The sequence below is a fragment of the Microtus pennsylvanicus genome, chromosome 1, assembly GCF_037038515.1.
Source record: "Microtus pennsylvanicus isolate mMicPen1 chromosome 1, mMicPen1.hap1, whole genome shotgun sequence".
Lineage (NCBI taxonomy): Eukaryota > Metazoa > Chordata > Mammalia > Rodentia > Cricetidae > Microtus > Microtus pennsylvanicus.
In genome coordinates, this window is record NC_134579.1 from 10196990 (window position 1) to 10218779 (window position 21790).

General features: G+C 36.8%; 1 protein-coding gene across 1 annotated transcript in view; it reads left to right on the forward strand.

The window, feature by feature from the left end:
* Positions 1-21790, forward strand: part of Gbe1 (1,4-alpha-glucan branching enzyme 1) — a 245510-nt gene that overhangs the window by 115381 nt on the left and 108339 nt on the right. The window contains exon 7 of the mRNA XM_075953332.1: positions 766-975. Within this exon, the coding sequence (XP_075809447.1) occupies positions 766-975 (210 nt within the window). The remainder of the gene's footprint in view (positions 1-765; positions 976-21790) is intronic.

Here is a 21790-nt window from a genome sequence, read left to right on the forward strand (position 1 = left end):
TGTTTCTAATCTTTATACATTGTGTTCTCTATGTGTCCAGTACGTATCTTTAATATGTTACACATTACCTCATTATGTCCACCATCCTCCTTCTCCATCATATTTAATAATTCAATAAGTGATACTCTAATATTCTAATTCTTCGAGCCAGAATCTGGCATTATAATATTCCATTTCTATCTTAGCAATCTGCCACTTAACATGGTAGTGATTTTTGTTTTCTTCTACAGGGAGAGTAAGACTGTGTATAAGATAACCATCTCTTCTACATGTGTAAACTATGAAACATGGCACATTTTCTTGGCCCACTAATTCCAGAAAAATTCTGTGGTTTAGGAACAAGGGAGAATGGACAGCTCTGAGTACTTCGATGAAAGAAGTATTCTAAGGACGTCTTCCCTTGTTTGGTTGTATGCAGGCAGAAGGACAAACATCTGGAAAGTATCAGTGACCATGACTAACTCGGCTTGCTTATAGAAGAAACCCCAAGGATAAACACAGAGAGTTTTACTATTTTGTGTATCCCCAATGCAAATTTTGTTTAGCATAGAGTTCCATTTAACAGCTTTTGTTACTTAATATTTTTTATTTAATCCTGTTCATTTACTTTATATAAAATAACACTTCCAAGTATATATTTTTTCGTACTTATATTTTTAATTTTGTATTTAAAATAGCTAATACCATACTGGGCATAGGCATTGATGCACAATTGCTGTTTGCTCTCAATGTGATGTAATTTTTTTCTGTGTCCTTTCCCTTCAGTCGTTATGGAACTCCTGAAGAACTGAAAGAACTTGTTGACACAGCACATTCAATGGGAATCACAGTCCTTTTAGATGTGGTACATAGCCATGCTTCAAAAAATTCAGAGGATGGGTTGAACATGTTTGATGGGACTGATTCTTGTTATTTTCATTCTGGACCCAGAGGGACCCATGATCTTTGGGATAGTAGATTATTTAACTATTCCAGGTAAGTACATGTAACATGAAACTCATGTTTTTAAAATTAATTTCAAGTATTTTCAATTAATCAATTTATTTGTGTTCTATTACCGTTAGCTAATGCTTTTGATTTGATTTCTAAACATTTATGTAAGGAATTTTAGCTATCGTATAATGCATTTATGGCATATTATATTAAATGTCAACTTTATAAATATGCAATTTAAAATATTTTTTTAGTATTGACACATAAAAGTTTTAATGTGAGTAATTTATTAGGTAGCTTTATCTTGTTGGATCAATCATAGAAAATCTTTTGTTAAATATATACATATTGTTTTAAGTACGTCACTCATGCATTACGTCTTCATATATCAATAGAAGTTCAATGGCTCTGTTTACAGCTAACATATTAAATACAAGCTAGATTTCTTTTTACGTACTCTGTTTCATTTTAACCATTTAAACACTAAGACTTAGTTTATTTGTTCCTGAAACAGGATATGTAAAAAGCTAGCTTTCCATCTATATGGAATGATATCAATTGAAAATGTAGTTTTACATTTTTGTCAAATTATGCTATTTAAATTTAATCAGCTATAATGTACACAATGTTGGCGAGCATGCTTTCCTGGCAACCCAATTGGTCTTTGCGTCTTTTTGATGGTTTGGCTGATTCCTGTTCTTTCAGGCTACTTGTTCTGAGCTTCTCCTAAGCTGCTCAGCTTTTCTGAGAGTGATTCGCACTGTTTATATTTTTGTGGACAGTGGCTGGTGTGAACCTTGTCAGTTTCAGTGACTTCCTGAAACTATTTGGAGTTGCTTGTTTCCATCTCTGTAATATGAAAGGTTTTACTGCCTCTTAGAATATTCTATAGCTTTACCTCCTTCTAAACACCCTATATGGAAACATCCTTTTGTTCCACTTTCCATTTCTCTCCTATATATCTTAAGAGGTTTGCATGATGATGGAATTTATTGGTTTTGCTTTTAGAGACAGGATTTTCCTGTGTAACAATACTTGCTGTTGGCTGTCCTGGAACTCACTCTGTAGAACAGACTGGCTTCAAACTCACAGACATCTGTCTGTCTCTGTCTTTTAAGTGCTGGGATCAAAGGTGTATACTACCACACCAGGATGGAAAATTTTAATTCAGAGAGGAAAGTGCTTACACAAACATTTTCTGCTGTCTATTATTAATTATGACTTGTATAGTTTACCTTTATTATAAAGCCATTTGTATAAATTTGGCATTCACAAGTAAATTCCTACTCTGTTGGTTCATTATTTTTCAGTTTGTTGAATCCGTTTCAAATTTAGTGACTAAGATACCAAGTTGTTACTCTGTTTCTATTTTGAGCACACTTTTCTTGTTGTATCAGCTGTAACTGTTGTGTCCATGTGAAGCCTTATAAAAGACCACCAGCCTCATATGTAATCACCAAGACTGTTTAATTCTCTAGAGCCAAAATTCCAGCATGCAGGGTTAAAGCTGTCAGACAAAGTGGCAAAATGGTGACGGCAAGAGAAACTCACAGGTTCCTTTTAAGCAAGATTACAGGAATTCCAGGGATGAAACATTAGTCTGGGAGCTAATTGGTGGGTTTAAACTTAAAGTTTATGTGATGTGGGATTCCCCCTTTTGCTGTGAATATGTTTTATTAACATTGATTAATAAAGAAGCTGCTTTGACCTATGACAGTACAGAATAAAGCCAGGCAGGAAATCTGAACACACACACACACACACACACACACACACACACACACACACACACACACACGGGGAGAGAGAGAGAGCAGATGGAGTCAAAGAGATGCCGTGTAGCTGCTGAAGGAGAAAGACACTGAAACTTCACCTGTAGGCCACATTCTCAGATCAATAGAAATGAGTTAATGTATGATGTAGGCCCTAGCTAGGAATATGGCTAAGCCAGTGTTGTAATTAATATAGCTTTTGTGTGATTATTTGGGTCTGGATGGCTGGAAAACTAATGTGCAGACTCTGCTTATATTTATGGGTTGATATAGCATAGGTAGGTGGTTTTAGGGCTTAGGGGTTTTACAGCAGTTGGGTAGGGAAAGCAGAAGACTATGGGACACCTGCTGATTTGTTGCACCTTAGTTATGTTCTTTCCAAGAACTGCTTGTTCAGTTCCAGTAAACCAAAACTGAGGCCTAGTCACCGGCAAAGCTACAAGGAGCCTGTCATGGTGTTGGTCTGGCTTCCCAGCTCCCTCGGGAACATCCTTATTATAAGTGGATAAATTACTTTCAGGATAATTTTCTTCCATCACTGACAGTTGATGCTATGCATCAGCCATGACATTGAGTCCTTGGCATCAGTTTTTCCCCTTGAAGACCACTGCAGGTACTACTTATGCTTCCTTCCAAGAATTCCAAAAGGCAGAATGTTCAGAACAAGGTTTCATATAGTTTGACTCCTGTAGTTAATATAGGATCACTTCTTCTGTGAATGATTGGTCTGCCAGATTTAAGGAATGAGGGTTGTGGTCCCTTCATTCAGTGGGAAAAGCACCAGGGGATTTTAAACCTATTTTATAAAATCTCCACCTATAACAAGATTTGATCACAATTAATAGACTACTTCACAAATTCAAAAGAGGTAATTAAGATACCTGCCCATGTGGAAAATTGTTTATATCTGCAATGTTTCTGTAGTATAGAGAATTATATCTTTAAAAAGGCAATGTAATAATGCACTTCTCTATTGGAAAATGCAAAAGAGGCATACAGATCCAAAATAAAATGTATTCTTTATAAATATGAATAACTTGCTTTTTTAAAGCTTTAAGTGCATATTGCTCTCATCCATATAGCTGTGTAAAACCTCAATAATTCACATTTTCTCTCTTCATATGGTAACTAGTCTGTCTACAATTTTAAGTTTGTGCCTTATTCAGATGAAATCAGAAATGACAATTTCCATTTCATATTTTAAATATAATTTATTTTCCACTCTTTTCCTTTGATCAGTTGATTAATGTTATAATCTATTGACAAATAGCTATATAAGTGGTGCATGGTTCAATTAAAGTGTAGTCTTGTTCTTTAAAAACTTTCAAATGATTTTTAAAATAATTATATGACTACTCAAGAAATTCATCTATATTGAATCACTTCTGTGGAGTGATGTTACTCATTTTCATCTTCTCTATATGTCACAACCTGTCACCATTTATAACCTCTGATTCAAGTGCCATCACCTAACTTATCAGAATTAAATCTCTCTCTGAGTAATGCCAGAGATACTGACTGTCCTATTACCTGCTATGAATAAATTTCTAATCAGGAGCTGCCCATGTTTTAATTTTCTGTCTAGTCAGTGGATCTGCCTTCTAACTCTGCTAAATTACAATTGACAGTTCATAGCAGAGAATGGGTTGTCCTTTTTCAGTTGGTACAGAGAGCTTTTTTGTAATTCTGTCACCAATAAGTCCCAAGAGTACACAGAATGAAAAATAATGCGTATAACTTGACCACTTCAATTATGCATTTTTTTTGCACATTGCTCTGGAATTATAAAAATTCACTGGATAAAACAATGTAAGATTTGAAGCAGTTGAGTAACTATTACATCTTTATCTGTATCACATTGTCAAATGACTGCTGTTCTTCCTAAATATTAATTTTAAAATAAAGATTCTGACTCTCAAAGTGAATGTCACAGTCAAGCCAATGATCTTTTTCTCATTAAATTTCCACTTTGATGTAAAATTGATATAACTACATTATATCAATTTTGTATTTTGTGTTGTGATTACTAAGGTTATCCCAGTTTCATCTTGAGTTTTTTTTGGGCATCCTTGAGAAGAGGCAGAAGAAAGTCAGTTTTCTTCTCTTTTGTTCCTACCTACATGCAATTATAGACTATAATAATTGGGTTTTGTTAACCAAGTACACTCATTTTCACATTAGTAGGGATGAAAACGACTTTTGTTCAAAAGAAATTTAGTCTCATAGTTGGTCAATGGTAATCAAACATGTTTTTCTTCACTTATTAATATGATGAATTACATTGGTTACCTTTGAATATCAAACCAATCCTTCATTCCTAGCATAAGCTCACATAAATGTGGATACAAGTATTCTACATACAATCTTAGCCTATCTTTACATGTACTGTAAGATTTTGACTAAATCAGTTATTAATGAAAAATCTTAAAGGGTTATTATGCACTGATATATTACTTAATGAGCATATGACACCAACATAATTAGTAATCTATTTAAAAACTAAGCATCAATGACATTGATAAAATGTCTAAAATTATATTTAAAATACTGATGAACTCATTTTTGGTATTTTTTCATTAAGTAAAAATTTTTTGCACAGTAAGAATCTCCTTTATAATAATTAGGGCATTAATATTTTTCATTTACTCTAAAAGATTTTTAAATATCTGAAAATACTTGTTGATATAATACAGATGGAATTACAAATTTACAAACTTAATGTTTCCTATATATCTATAACCTGAAGGTGACTCTATACAATGTTTTTGTATTAACTGTAGCACATATATTAAGATGAGATGTTGAGTTTTCCACCCCTGACAACATATTGACACCCAAAAACGTCAAATTAGGAAGTATATCCAGTTTGAATTTTTAGATTAGGGTCCCCAGTTTGTGCAGAAAATGGCACAGTAAATACATATGGTCAAGTAACAATTTTGTATTTTATGTTAAATCAGAGATTCATGTATATTAGGACATGTTGCTAAATACATCTGATTGAGATTTTCTTCATGACATTGAGAGCAAGGAGGAAAATATAAGAAAGTTAGAAGGGGGCAGAGATAAGAAAGGGAAATGATTTAATTATATTATAATCTCAAAAAAAACTCCAGAAAAATAGAATAAATCACCCCAGTAGTCTCTTCAAAATAGATTTGTGAAATCAATTTGAAACAACTGTTTTTCTCTTTTTTAAATTTATTTTATTTTTTAAAAAGAATACAATCTATCTTTTTTAATTTTACACACCAATTTCAGTTTCCACTCCCTCCTGCCCTCCACCTATTCTCCCACTCCACCTCCAATCCACTCCTCAGAAAAGGTAAGGCACATTGCTTTGTGGAAGGTTCAAGGCCCTCCCTACTTTATCTAGGCTGAGCAAGGTATCCATTCAAAGAGAGTAGGTTCCAAAACAGCCAGTACAAGCAGCAGGGATTAATCCTGGTTCCAAAGCCAGTGGCCCTACAGTCTGCCCAGGCATACAGCTGTCTCACACATGCAGAGTGTCTTGTTGGGACTTCAGGCTGATTCTTCCGAGTCCGGCTGCAGTTGGTGAGCTCCCATTGATGCAGGTAGACTGTTGCAGTGGGTGTGCCTGGTCTTGACCTCATTGTTCATATTCTCATTCCTTCCACTCTTCAGCTGGACTTTGGGAGCTCAGCCCAGAGCTCCGCTGCAGGTCTCTGCCTCTGTTTCTGTCAGTTGCTGGATGAAGGTTCTATGGCGACATTTAAGATATTCATCAATTTGACTACAGGGCAAGGCCAGTTTGGGCACCCTCCCCTCTATTGCTTAGGGTCTTAGGTGGGATCATCCTTGTTAATATCTGGGGATTTTTTCCCTAGTGCCAGGTTTCTTGCTAGCCCCATAATTACTCCATCAATGAAAATATCTGTTTCCTTGCTCTCGTCTCGGTTCTTCCTCCATCTCGACTATCCCGTTTTGTCATGTTCTCCTCCCTGGTCCCCTTCTTCCCTCTTCATCCCCTTCAACCCTCCCTTCTCCCCCACCCACAAAGCCCTTAATTTTGTCAGGTGATCTTGTCTTTTTCTCTTTTCCAGGTGGATCTATGCATGTTTTTCTTAGGGTTCACCTTGTTACATAGCTTCTCTAGGATCATGAACTATATATAGGCTCAAAATTCTTTGCTTTACAGCTAGTATCCACTTAAGAGTGAGTACATACCATGTTCATCTTTCTGGATCTGAGTTACCTCATTTAGTATGCTCTTTTTCTAGTTCCATCCATCTGCATGCAAATTTCAAGATGTCATTTTCATTTGTTTTTGTACTGATGAGTAGTACTCCAATATGTAAATGTGCCACATTTTCTTATCCATTTTTCAGTTGAAGAGCATCTAGGTTGCTCCCAGGTTTTGGCTATTACAAATAATGCTGTTATGAACATAATTGAACAAATGTCCTTGTAGTATGATTGAGAATCTTTTGGGTATATGCCTGAGAGTGGTATTACTGGATCCTGAGGTTGGTTGATTTCCAGTTTTCTGAGAAACTGCCATCCTGATTTCCAGAGTGGTTGTACAATTTTGCATTCCCACCAGCAGTGTAGAGGAGTGTTGCCCTTACTCCACATCCTCTCCAGCATAAGCTATTAATGGTGTTGCTATTTTTAAGGACAGTTCTTATAACAGTAAAAACATGTGTAAAATGTCAAAGACACATAGTCCTGTTTGTTTTATTACAAGAACACACACAACTCTTTAGGGTAGTTTTTGTCAAACTTCGAATTGCACAAAAATGAGTATGCTATCAAGTATTGATATAAACGCCTCATCTTATGATTAGCTGACAGAATCTATTGACTAATAGAGAAAATGGAAATGTAAATCTGCAACAAGTCCAAAAAGAAGCTAATTTTGGAGAAATTGGCTAATGGTTTATGTATGTTTAATTTTTTTGTGTGTGTGGGGGTGTTTTGAGACAAGGTTTCTCTGTCACTTTGGAGCCTGTCCTGGTCCTAACTCTTGTATACCAGGCTGGCCTCGAACTCACAGAGATCCACCTGCCTCTGCCTCCTGAGTGCTGAGATTAAAGGCGTGCACCACCACTGCCCAGCATAGGTTTTAGTAACCACCGTTCACCCTCTTCTCTTATTTAGATCTGTATATAGTTTAGAAAACTATTTACTATGCCAAAGATAAGCATTAAAGTCCTGTGTTTGGAGACAAAGGAAGAGGTTAGAGTCCCAAGATCCCCGACTGCCAGTGCTGAAAGGCTTGGTCCTTCTGTCACCTCGCCTGATTTGTTATTACAAATCACTGAAAATTTGGGTTTCTGTAATTGCTCTGCCATATGCTCCTGCCGTGGTGAACTGCCCTTAGGAGGACCCAAAGCAAAGGGTGCAGAACCTCCAGTCCTGTGAGCCAAGATAGCATGTTTCCCTTAGGTTTTTGTTGTTTCATGGGATCTTTGTTTGCCAGGTCTCACTATATAGCCCTGCCTAGATGGGTACTCTCTATGTAGGCCAGGCTAGCCTTGAACTCAGAGGTCTGCCTGCCTCTGTCTCTCAAGTGTCCGGGGTTAAAAGCGTGTGCTACCATGGCAGGCTACCTCTGGTGTTTTGTTGCAGTGACAGAGGATTAGCACGGTTCGTGTTTTTAGTTATCCTCCACCGGTGAACTTTCAGTAGCTCCTGGTATTCTGTGAGAAATCCTTAGCTGGAAGTTTCCATGTTAAGGCCTGAGCACTTTATGCCTTCAAGACATCGTCCAAATGAATTAACATCCCAAATGTTGTCTACTATGCTCCTTAAAAAACCAAACCTGTCATTGCACTGAAAAAAAAAATTAAAGTCCTGTGTTAAGATGATAATATCTCTAATAGACTGTGAGTATTTTACTTTTATTTAAAAATAATTTTCTCTAGGAATTTATTCTTTCTCTGTGTGAAAGTAGATAAAGAGAATGTTAGAGAATGAAATGTAGAAAATGTGGGTCCATATAACTAAGTCAGCTTATTGTGAAGGCATGAAAAGTGACAGCCTATACATTGTACATGAATATGGACTATATGAACTGAAGAAGCTAAACAATAAAAGCCGTGAACAAACAGCAAAAAGCTAGAGCCTGGTAACCTCCTGATATGCACTGCATGACTTTAAGCACTATGCACTTATCCAATCAGGGTTACTGCAAGTCAAGAAGTAGGCCGGCCATAGGGCAGAAGTGACTGGAGAAGCCCACATTCAGGCAATAGGTATCTTACTTTAGTTTAGTCCATTCCTCTCATCCCAGTTCCAAAGGATCTTTCTCAATTGCCGTAATCAAAGCCTTGGTTTTCACCATTTGTGAAGGTAACATGGTTAATATACTACTAATGCTATGTGGAAGAACGTGCTAAGGAGCTAATAAAGCACACACCAAAACTTTATATAGATCAAATATGGAATAACAAATGCATACATCCACACATATATAATTAGGCCTTTTTGATCAATCTATTAATTGGCTCATTTGTTTACTTGATAGACTTATGTAACATCTGTCATATTCCATGTGTTTTAGAATTGGACTTCTTAGTATATTTCAAAATTGCCACAAAATCTTATAATATTTGCTTTTAATTTCTTGGGATAAACCAGAACATTTAACATTTTTAATTCATTTAGACAAAGCCTGTTCCATTTACTAGTCATAAAAGTAATAATGATCCATTATAAGGCAATTTTGAATGTAGTTTCCGGAAACAGGTAACAAACAAGAAAAGGCTAAGACAATTAAAAATATACAACAATAACTCATAGCCTATTTTTAATTAAAATATTAAATTCATTTCAAGACTTATTAATTGCTTTTGAGACTATTGGGTATCCCATAAAAATAAGCTTACAACCTTTTAAACACTTCACGTATATTTATTCATCTATTCATTTTTCCATTTATTAATTTATTTAACTCTTCTTTTAGTACTTAGCCTTGTTGAGAAGTCAGAAACTTACTTGAGCTTGATTAAGGAAAACAGTTAAATCTACTATTTCAAAGAAAGTAAAGTTAGCTTCAAAACTCATACATACTAATCTTTTTTGTGGAAAAGATTAAGGAAGTTTCAGTATCAACCTATCCTGTCTGGAATTGAGTTTGAATAGCAAGAAATATACCTTCTCTCACAGGCTTTATGAGATTATTCAGCCCAGTAGAAAGGTTTCAATTGATGCAGAACCCAGCACAGGAGTGAGGCTTTACTGTCTTTGTATAAACTTTGTTCCTGGTATTATCGGTCTCATTTATTCTGCACATGCCTACAGTTTAGGCGCACAGGGATATCATGTGAGCAACCCGAGTATTTAGGTCTTACTTACCTGGAAGATTTTCTTCCCAAATTGAAACTCACTATAAAATAGGACAGTGTCTTAAACTTAAAATGCCATTTGCTGTCCTAAAAGCTACTTTCAGCTCAAGGCAAGGCACAAGCTTGTAAAAATGGTCTTAGGGTCTGTATTCAAGTGATTATCCATTTAAGTCAGGGAATTTTATGGAGTCTATAATAATAATGATTTCTAGTTTTTATGGCCTTTTAAAAAATAAGCAGGTCAAAATTAAAGAAAAAAAATCAATTTTTTTCTCCTTTTATCTGTGTGTAACAGAACAACTTGTTTAAGCATGTCTATTTTCTAGAGTCTGGGTTGCAGTTTTGAAGCTCGAAAGAGATATTTCATGGTTTTCTAGCTGAATGATTTCCTTAGTGTTTGGTGCAGATAAATAAACTGTGTTGTACTGAGCCACTTATTTTCAGAAAATATATGTTTCTCATAAATTTGAAAAGGTTCATAAATAATATGAAATAGTTCATTTTGAGGGCTTTCCCCTCCATTAATTTAGGTTAGTGACCAGAAATATTTTTCTGTAACTGCTGTCTTTCCTGGATACATTTTGTAAGGTTAAAGGAACCCTGTGCTGGTACCCCTGGACTTTAGGATTTCTTTTTCTATCATTTATTTGCTTTTGTGTTGAATTTTATTCATTTTCTTGGCTGGGAACATGTACGAATGTGGACATTCATCTTCCATGGCAACCTTGGTGTGGAGAGGACAGCTTACAGAGGTCGGTTCTGCCCTTTACCTTGTGTATTCTGAGGATCACAGTTAGGTCACCAGGCTGGTTTGCAAGAGCCCCTAATGTTCTCCCTCTTCCTATCACCACCCAGTCATCTCATTGTCCATGGCTGGAGTCATTCCTGATTTTGATTTTAATTTTCACTGTTTGTTAGAGAAGCTAGTAGATTCCAATTTATTTATTTTGTTGCCCTTTTGCATATTAAAATGCCTCTTCCTCCAAGTACCTGGCAAAATTAGGTATTTGCTTAAGAAAGCCCGTTAAACATCTGCATAGAAAAGCACTAGTCCAGTGTGGAATCTGTTGTAGCTAGCATTCTCTTTCAAAGCTGTAGGTAACAAAACAGCCAAAACCTTGGTTTGAACATTGTGTATGGAGTGGTGAAGGAGACTGGCTAGTTGTTCAGGTAGACTCATCTGGACTGATGTGACACTAATCATGTTGATTTCACCTTCTTAATTTTTGTGGCATCAGGTGTTTCCATATGCCCCTGACAATCTGATATAAACACATCCCTCCAGTCTCCTATCATTCCTGATTCTATCTTGATTGTTTATCATTATGATGAATACTATGTGAGATTATGGGCATATAATTATGTGTGTTTTTTTTCTATTTCAATAGGGCATTTTTTGCTGCTACATGTTGAACATGAAGGTTAATAATTTGTCCATAATGTTTGTCCAATATGTTTCATTTAAGCTAGACATAATCTTTTCTTCTTTTCTCTGCTTTCCTGTTTGTTTCTCTAGCATAGATTTTTACCTGCATGCTTTGCGGTGATACTTCAGAATATTTTTGTAGAGATATCTTTTGGTATATGTATTTCACAAATGTGAATGGGTGAATGGGCCCAGGCATACGCATGATGAACATAGGAGTGGATGCCAAACTATTACCCTTCATCTTCAACATATATAAGCAAATGCCACTCCCACCCTTGTTATTGGTTTGGGCTGAGTCTGTCATTGAACTGCGATCTTGTTATGTCAGCTTGGCTAACTGGCTAGGAAGCTGTCAAGATTCTCCTTCCTCTGCCTTCTAGTGCTGGAATTCAGTGGCTGTACAGTCATGCTCCATTTTTGGTGTGCATGCTGGGACTCAAATAGAGGTTCTTCTTCTTGTAGAACAAACTTTCTTATCCACCAAGTCATATCACCAGCCTCTTTTTTTTTTTGGTTCATTTATTCTTTACTGATGTGAGAGTGTCATATATCAATCTGTTGATTTCATTGGTTAAGCAATAAAGAAACTGCTAGGCCCATTTGATAGGCCCACCCTTAGGTGGGTGGAGTAAACAGAATGGAAGGCTGGGAGAAAGAAGCTGAGTCAGAGAGTAGCCATGATTCCCCCACTCCAGGCAGAAGCAGGTTAAGATCATTCCTGGTAAGCCAGCTCATAGGCTAGACAGATTATTAGAAATGGGCTATGTCCAGGTGCGAGTGTTAGCCGAGAAAAGGCTAGATATAATGGGCCAAGCGGTGTTTAAAAGCATATAGTTTCCATGTAATTATTTCGGGTAAAGCTAGCCGTGTGGGCGGCCGGGTGTGGGGACGCAGCCCGCTGCTCCTATTTCAACACTTTATTGCTGAATTCAATGAAAAGAAGGAAATGGGACTTTCCCCTTAAATAGTAATAGTAGCAACGGTAATAATATATCAAAATAATTAATTTGCTAAAGAGCGAACATAATGTCAGGTAGATTGCAGGTGGTTTTGTTATCTTTATCCCCCAGGTTACACCAAGCATGGTCCACCTGAATCTTGATTTCATGTGTAAAACAATCATAAGGTAATATTTTGATGTTCTATGAGGCACTAGTTCCAATTACAATAAACAATGCATCTTGAAATGTCTAACACAAGGAATACAGAATACTGTGGGATATGGAGTTGTGCTTTCAGATATTTGCTATACAAAGCAGGTAACCTGTGGGAGCATGGCCAGGTCTTGTCTTTTGACAGTCTGAAACAAACAGAACTTGTCTGAGTCAGGTGCTGCTAGCTAGCCTCTGTCAGGCTTTTCCTGAGAGCACATGACGGCAGCCCTATCTTTCACTTAAGGAAAGTCAGAAACACACACTTTAAATGTAACTTGCTTCAGTTTTGAATATCACACAGTAAACATTTTGAAATCATTATTTCATACAAAAGAATTTTATGTAAAATAGATAAAATTCCCAGCACACTGGGCCTATCTTTGGACTCCATTGTGTGCTTTGGGTCACAAGATAATATGATTCTATCAGACTTCCAATTAAATTATAAGGAGTCAAATGTGGTGAAGCTGATAATAATTCATGACTTAAATGTAGTGCTCTCCCTCAGTTTCTTTTGTGTCAGCAAAGAGAATATTATAAACCTAAACTGACAGAGCATCATCACTTGGCAGACTCTTAGTAATGCTTGATTTTAGTAGATGAGTAAATGAACTGCTTTTTTTTGCCGCTGAATAAAGCCAGGTGGAAGCTTTATTCAGGATATCTACAGCTAACATACTTGATACTTTTAATCCTGTGCATATAAGTTGAAAAAGTTTTTAATTATAAATGACTAGAAGACAGTGTATAACACTATTACCAGACCTGGTTAACCAATCTTCCTTCCTTCCTTCCTTCCTTCCTTCCTTCCTTCCTTCCTTCCTTCCTTCCTTCCTTCCTTTCTTCCTTCCTTCCTTGTTTGTAAAATTAGATCATTTCTGCACTTCATAGGGTTGTAAAGATTCATTGGCACAAATATCCTAAATTCTAAGTTGTAGTGTTCATTGCTGCAATCAATATATCATGTGGAAGCCATTTCATTGCCAGACTTACCAGCTGACTTAGCCCTGGGAATTATAATTAGAGAAATGCATGCAAGTAGTAGCATGTTTTCAAGATGTGTCTGCGTGAACTACAGTGGCAATGGGTCTTTGTTCATCACGGTCTGATACTAGCTTTTAAAGCAGGTGATGCAATTCTAGGTGAGTGCATAAAATTAGAATCAGTTGTTGAAATGACTGATTATGATCAACCGCTAATAGTATTGAGTTGTCACCTCTGAGAGCACTGGGAAAGAGAAAACCTATCAAGGTCAGAAACCAGAACTGAAAGCGCAGCAGTGCAAAGCCACTTAGGTGCTGCAGCAAACAGTTCTGCATGTTGCAATTGTCCCTCTGGGCATCATTATACCACAGTGTAGTATAATAATTGATCATAACGAACCTTAGTCATTAAAAAACTCAAAATTGTCTTCAAAATCTGCATCATAAAAGGTGCCAAGAAAAAATTAAATGCAATTTAAAAGTACCTTTAGTTAGATTGTGTATTGTTTTAAGTGTGATGTTAATGATCTAAAGTCAGCATTTGCTTGCTTTTCTTCCCCCATCCCGGAACCCAGGGCCTTGTACTTGCTAGGCCAGCATTCTGACTCTGAGCTCCACCTCTAGATCTACTATAAAGTTTTAATGAAGATTTCTAGGAAGATTTTATTCCTCTAGACTAATCCATTCTGAACGGTGAAATAAATGAGGCTATATTTAAATTTTTTTCAGGTTCCGACGTCATTTTACTAATCAGTTTTGAATTAGTTGCTTACTTTGCATTGTATGTCAGATGTCTTCTTAGGATGCAATTTTCTTTGAATTAAGATCCTGCCGCATAGGGCAGGGTAGCTTTGACATTCTTATGCAGCTCTGTTGCCCTTATACTCTTGGCAGATTTCTCCTTCAGTCTTCCAAATACTGAGTTTACAAGAGTATACAACCGTGCTGGATTAAGGGCCCAGCTGTATGCTTCTCTATTTTTAAAGGAACGCATGACTTGTATTGTCAAAATATTCACTATAAGTAAAAATGTTTTGTTTTCCCAATAGCGAGGTTGGACGATAACCTTTAAATAAAGTCCTTAGTGAGAAAATGCTACTTGATTCTCATAGTGTCTTTCTGATTGCTGGGATCGCTGGTGCCCACACTTCATTCGGAGGGAGGGGCTGTCACTTCTGTGTGCTGTATGGTTTCTCAGCCTGGTAAAGCATTTGTCCCTGAGTTGCTTACTGTTATTTGATGAAATGTTATTAGCAGTTATTTCATAGTTACTTACCATTGATTTGATAGATCAGTAGTTCCTCCTTTTATCTTTTGTTCTGGGATCCTTTCCTAATTTGTGTGGTTATATCTGAAGGTTTATTTGAAATATCCTTTTCAGGAGTTAACATTGTGAAAAGAGATTTCAGGGAGTTTCCTGAAAACTTATAGTGCACTGGGAAATGAGTTCATTCACCAAACACCTTCTTTTTATAAAGACTGTGAGAGAAGCTCATAGTGTCTCCAGCATGGAAAATAGTCCAATCAAATTATATGTGAGGTTTACATGAAATAAGTGCCAAACAGACTCAGTGGTCCCACTGAGGTAGTGGTGTGTCACTGCTTAGCATAAATGGAAAGCAACCGACATGGAAAAATTTCCTTAATTCGTAGCAATGCATAAATACAAGGTGAAATAAGCAGAGCAACTATATTTAGCTTCATTAACTATGGGGATTCAAATCATTTTTTTAAATCTTAAAGCTCTCTAAAACTCATTAAATTAAGTCAAATAGGTATTTCACATTTTGGTGTGGTGTGATTTAGAAGTATGGCTTGTTTGCTCACACAGCATGTCTCAGTTCACATTAGATTTTCATTCTAAAGTGTGTCTTTATGTGTGCGTACATGCGCGTGAGCATGCGTGTGAGTGCTGTGTGTGTATGCGAACATGTGAGTGTGTGTGTGTGTGCATATGTTTTTAAACATAAAACTGTTTACGGTAGAAATATAGATTCCTTACATCTGAGTTGTTCTAAGCATTCGTAAGGATCGCAGTAGTGGAATTGGGTGTCAGCCTTTAAATTTCAATTTTGAGTAATTTAAAAATATGTATGAATGCATTTCGGTACTCACTCTAACCTGCTGCTGAGGACTCACTACCCCTGTGTGTATTGTGTTGTATGACACATTAGTGCGGTTGAGCAAGTACCCTGAAGGTTTTTCTATAATGGCTTTGTAATTGATTAGATTGGGTAAATGCACATCAATTTATTGAGCTAGTTGAATGAAATGCCATTTTATTTTTCAATAAATTTAGTAGCAGTGAGCTCAAAACATGGAAGTATGTGCTTTATGAAACACTAAATTTCAATTTCTCAGGAAATTGATGATGAACATATAACTTCAACAAAATGTCCACTGACATTTATTAACCCTTAGCCTGCAGCAGTTATATAGAACAGCCAGCATAATACACACCAATTTGTCAGTCAGTAAACACATAAATTTAATTGTTGTGGCACTCTTCTTTTCTCTGGCAAATGATCCAGACATCTGTGATTTAGAATGAATGATTCAGTCATTCTGGTTAAACTTGAAATAAATAATTTAGCAACATACTCTGTTTCAAATAATCTAATTGCATTTGTTCTTTCTCACCCATATTTTAAAAGTTATGGATTTCATTTAGATGATGGGTAGCATAGATAAATAATGAAAAGTGATTTTTATGAATTTTAAAGACCTATAATTTATTTAAACTATAAAAATGATCCTAGAGAAATCAGGTTAGCAGTAATGAAGAAACGTCACATATCTGGCATGTCATTTGGTGAGAGTTTCTGTTTTTGCTCACATTTTCTTCCCATTTTGTGATATGCCAGAGCACTTGCTTTCGGCATGGACTGCCACAAAGTTCTATGTAGTATCATTGATTTCACGTCTCCTGTCTGTACTCTTTCACTTGATTCACCTCCTCCTTGGGATTGAATTCATTTCTACAGTGGTTAGAACCTTCTGTGCTATGCTAGACTCAGTTTCCTTAAAATGTAGAAAAGACATGGCTCCCATCTTCGGGGAATCAAAATCTGATTCATTTGATGCTCAAAACACAGGATAAGACAAGCAAAAACACAGGTTGGCTTATTAATAGCTGAATACACTGGCAATTCTCAGCTGGTGGAATTGTCATAGATGTCTCCGGGAGAATGACTCGGTGACTTGGGATGGTGAAGTAACGTGAATTCTTATGTACTTGAATATTTTCTTTAAAACAGTGATTAACGCACCACTTACCTAGAGCTATTATGAGATCTTTAAAAGTTGTGATGTTTTTAAACTATTTCTGGCATATAAGAAGAATTAGTCTCTTTTTTTGGGCATGTTATGATGTCCTTACAATTATACATTTTTTATTGTTATTGAATTCAAATATATGCCTCTAATTCATTCTACCCACAAATACATTTCACCATTATGATTATTTTTCATTTTATTTTGAAATTATTTCTCCTATCTGAACTTTATTTTCTTTTCCTGTTCTGTGTTAATTGCTATTATAACTGTCTCTACTTTTTGTTTTTCTACATCATAATACAGATTTAATTAATAGTTGAATTACATTAGTATCATTTAGTTTACTTTTCTCATGTACACCAAACAAGAATATAACCTTCAGCAGGACAAATACCAATATTTGCCTTGGTGCCTACTTTATCTCTCAGACTCAAACAGGGCTTAGCTCATTAATACACAGATTTGTTGAATGAATAAATACATAGATACATTTACACTCACCAGTTCTCCTAAATTACAGTGTAGACCTCTGTTTTGAGAAACACACACACACACACACACACACACACACACACACACACACCTCAAAAAAGCGCTATGGAGAAAACAGACTCACAGAGCTGGAACCCAGAAGCTGGGGACTGATTACACCCTGCTTCATGCTTTCTGACCTTATCTTCACAACCCAAGAGAGTGTGTGATTTCTGTCTCTCTCCTTTTTAAAGATCATGTTCACAGACAAGAAGCTTGCCCTAACGCCAGTACCCCAGTATTATTGGCAGAATATTTTCCCACAACAGGCCTTGGATATCTTGTATGATCTCTAGGAAACATATCAGAAAATATCTCTCAAATGTATGTTCAGCTGACTATAAATTATTCTGTGTAATAAAACTTCTTGAGTAGTTGAAGTCATTTCACTCCATTTCGAGAAAATGGTATTTCTTCTCATTTCTCTGATAGCAATAGTATCTGAGGTTCTCACAGATCCTTGTTCTATGTATTTGCTTATTAAAATGCTTCCCCATGGACTGGCAAGATGACTCTGGCTAAGAGCACTGGCTGCTCTTCTGGAGGACCCAGGTTCAATTCCCAGCACCCACATGACAGCTCACAACTGTTTTATAACAAAAATTCCAGAGGATCTGAAACTCTCACACCAATGTATATTAAATGAAATTAAATAAATAAAAGGCTTCCCCAAGAAGGAGTACATTGAGTATCATCCTGTGTCCTATGAAGAATGTTCAGTGCCATGGGAAATTTAGAAATCTCTAAATTATGGAAATTTCTACACATTTCTTTATAGTTCAAATACTTTAGAATATTTAGTGAATATGCATTTATGGCTTTTATGCTTATTGAATTTGTTTTCTGACAGTTGTGTACATGTGTAAAGTGCATACAGATTGCTATAATGTCCCTCCTGCTCTAATCTCTGAGCATGCGCATTTGCACGTGGGCATGTTTTCAGGCCCACTGAGTTTGACAAGGATCATCTGTGTTACTGTGGATTTTGAATTACATACTGGAGTTTGATAGGTGCTTCAGTGAATATACAGTTGAAGGCAATGACTGTTTCTTTCCAAGAATCCATCAGTAGCCACTATTTTAGCAAGGAGGGGAAAGGCCCCATCAGCCAGCCCTTTCACTGTGGTGAAATTGCCTGTGTTATATTGACTGTTAATGACCCAGTCTTGTGTAGACCCACTGTAGGCAGCCACAGCAACTGAACTCATGGCTGACTACATTGGCTCTGCCAGGTCCAAACGTCAGTATTCATAGCCTCTGTACTTTTCTTCTGCCCTTTCTGATCTTTTTGTCCCCTCTTCTGCAGTGATCCCTACATGCCAAAGGTGATGATATAAATGGTTCTGTTTGGGACTTAGTACTCTCTCAACTGTCACGTATGCTCAGTACCGTGAGCAGCCCTGCATCGCCGCATGCCCCTTTAATCATTGCAAAGAGAGACCTCTTTGATTAAGGTTAGGGGAAGCATTTTTCTATGCGTATAAATATAAAAAATATGTTTGATCTGTCACAATTTAGCTAAACTGCTGCAGAAATTTTGTCCATAAGTGTAGTGCAAATTCTATTTGGTCTTAATAATAAAGTCAGATGTAGGGGTGAATGCTGAAGTTCAGAGAAGCAGAGAGGTCAGTCACTTGAGATTTCTTTTACCTCTACCAATGCTCCTACTGAAGGGGTGATCCTGTCTCCAGACTCCATCTGTCTCCACCAAACCACAGACTAGACTGAGCTCATGTCTGCTTCTGCTTTATTTCTCTCTCTATTCAGCCATGTCACTCCTGTTTCTGCCTCCCTAGTGCTGGTACTAAATAAAGGCGTGAGATCCCAATTGCTGGGGTCACTTTTGTGCAAGCTCTGTTTCTCTTTTAGACAGATTTAATCTTGTATAGCCCAGGGTGACCATTGACTAACAGAGATCCCTCTGCTTCGGTCACCTGGGTCCTGTTATTAAAGGTGTATGCCACCACTTCCTGGTCTCTAGTGACTTAGCTCTGCACTCTGATCTTCAGGCACCCATTCTTTGTTAAAACATAAACAAGACATCGCTACCTATAGGATCCAAGATTTGTCATCCATGGGTGTTTCAAAGGGTTACAGTAACAAGTATGAATCCCTCTTGTGAAGCAGGCCTCAAAATCATTCAGAGAATTGTTTATTAGTCTATGAACTGATTAATTGATAAGTAAAATGTGATATATATATATATATATATATATATATATATATATATACACACACATTTGAAGTTAATCCCTCTGTAAAAAAATTATAAAAGTTGCAGATGTATGGCTGGAACAAAAGAAGTGATCTGGAGAACTTTCACAAGTAAGGAAACTTCAAAGTAACAGTTGTGGGATGGGACAGGGGACAGATCAGAGCATAGTGTATATTAAAACAGTGGAGTCTGTAGGGTAGGACGTTTAAGGAATATTGGATAGAAAATATACATATGTAAAAATTCTCTGTGGTCTTTATTCAAGTTGCATCTTAGGATCATGTGCTTTTGTGAACTAATGTTGATTCTTAAAAAGTCAGCTTGTGAAAATAATATATTCAAGATAAGTCTGGTATAGCAGATGCCTTAAGAAATTTAGAATAATTATTATACATTTCTGAAAACTTCCAAAATAAAGTTATGGAAGAAAATGAATCAAAACAGACTTCACCCTCAGATCCCTGTGTCCAAGTGAGGAAAGTAGAAAATGTGAAACAAAATTTCAGATAAGGATAATTATTAGCAAGGAACAAAGAAAAAAAGAACAACCTAGAAAACAGCCAATTGTTGTTGGGCATGGTGGTGCATGTCTACAGTTACTGCAGTTGGGTGGCAAGAACAGGAGAATTCAGGATTGAGAACATTCTGGTCGACACAACAGGACTTCATTATCAAGCATAAGAAAAACTAAAACAAACATGTGAAGTCAGTGACAGCCAGCTCAAAGTGTATGGCGTTTTGTTACACAGTAATTATATTTTAGTATGGTTGACTTGTGCAGTTCTCGGGAGACAATGTTTTATTCTAGATCAAGAGAAGTGAGGTGCAATATCGAATCCTGAGAACTGAGGAACTACTAAGAACAGTAGTTGCCTGGTCCACCTGATAGAATGTAGGTTCTTTTTTCTTATGTGTGTGCGTATAAAAGGCCAAAGAGATATGAATGAATAAGGAAAGAAGTCCCTTTGCCAAAGGGTGTGGGTGGATATGTCATCAGAACTGTTGGCTGCCCAATAATGACAGAGGTGTCTTATTAATTATAAAAGGTTGGACAATAACTTAGACTTATTTCTACGTAGCTCCAATAACTTAAATTGACTCATTTTTTATTAATGTACGTATTGCCATGTGGTTCATGGCTTGTTAACTCATCTCCTACATGTCATGTTTCCCCCGCCCCAACTCCTTGAGACTCCTTCCCTTCTTTTTTCCAGCATTTTCTGTGCCTGGAAACCCTCCATTCAGCTCTTGATCAGATCAATCACAGTGACATGCCTTCACCGTACACAAAAAGATTTTTCCCCAGCAAAAGGGCTTGCCGGCTGTCAGTTCAAAAAGCCCTGTAGGCTTTTGGAAGGAGTTTGTGTAATCTTCTCTTTCACTGTTTATCTATTTGATGGGAAAGTGTTCCAGCAGCTTTTTAAATGTTTGAAAGTTATGCAGTTCCTGAAAAGATATTGCTATTTACTGTGTAAAAAAAAATAAGAAGGAGAGGGATATTCAGTAGATGTAGAGAATATGAGCAGATTAAAGAGACATTAACTTGTCTTTACTTTGGGGGTATGGTGGTTTGTAACAAAATGGTCTATTAAGGGAGTGGCACTATTATGAGGTATGGTCTTGTTGAAGTAGGTGTGGCCTTGTTGGAGGGAGTGTGTCACTATGGGGGCAGACATTGAGGTCTCATATATGCTCAAGCCACACACAGTTTTCAGAACATGTCCTCTTGCCTGCAGGATTGAGATGTAGCTCCTTCTCCTCTCTCAACTCCTTCTCCAGCACCATGTCTGCCTGTACACTGCCATATTCCATGTTAGTAATGGACAAAACCTCTGATGAAACTGTAAGCCACTACTTTGAATATTTTCCCTTATAAGAGTTACCATGGTCAGGGTTATAGTTTCACTATAACAGAAACCCTAACTGTGTCAAGAAGTGGGGTATTGCTGGGATAGGCCTGGGACCATGTTTTTGTTTAGAGGAATATGGACGTTGGTATTTTGTGATAGGAAAGCAGTGAAATGCATTAAGCAGTGCTACATGAGCCATACTAGTAAAAACATGGAAGACAGTGGTGCTGAGAAAGATATGAATTTGGGGTGCCTGCATTAAGATGTTTCAGAGGAGAAGAATATTATTATGTGGCCTAGAGAGTGGTCATGTGAAGTTTTTGGTGGAGAATGTGGC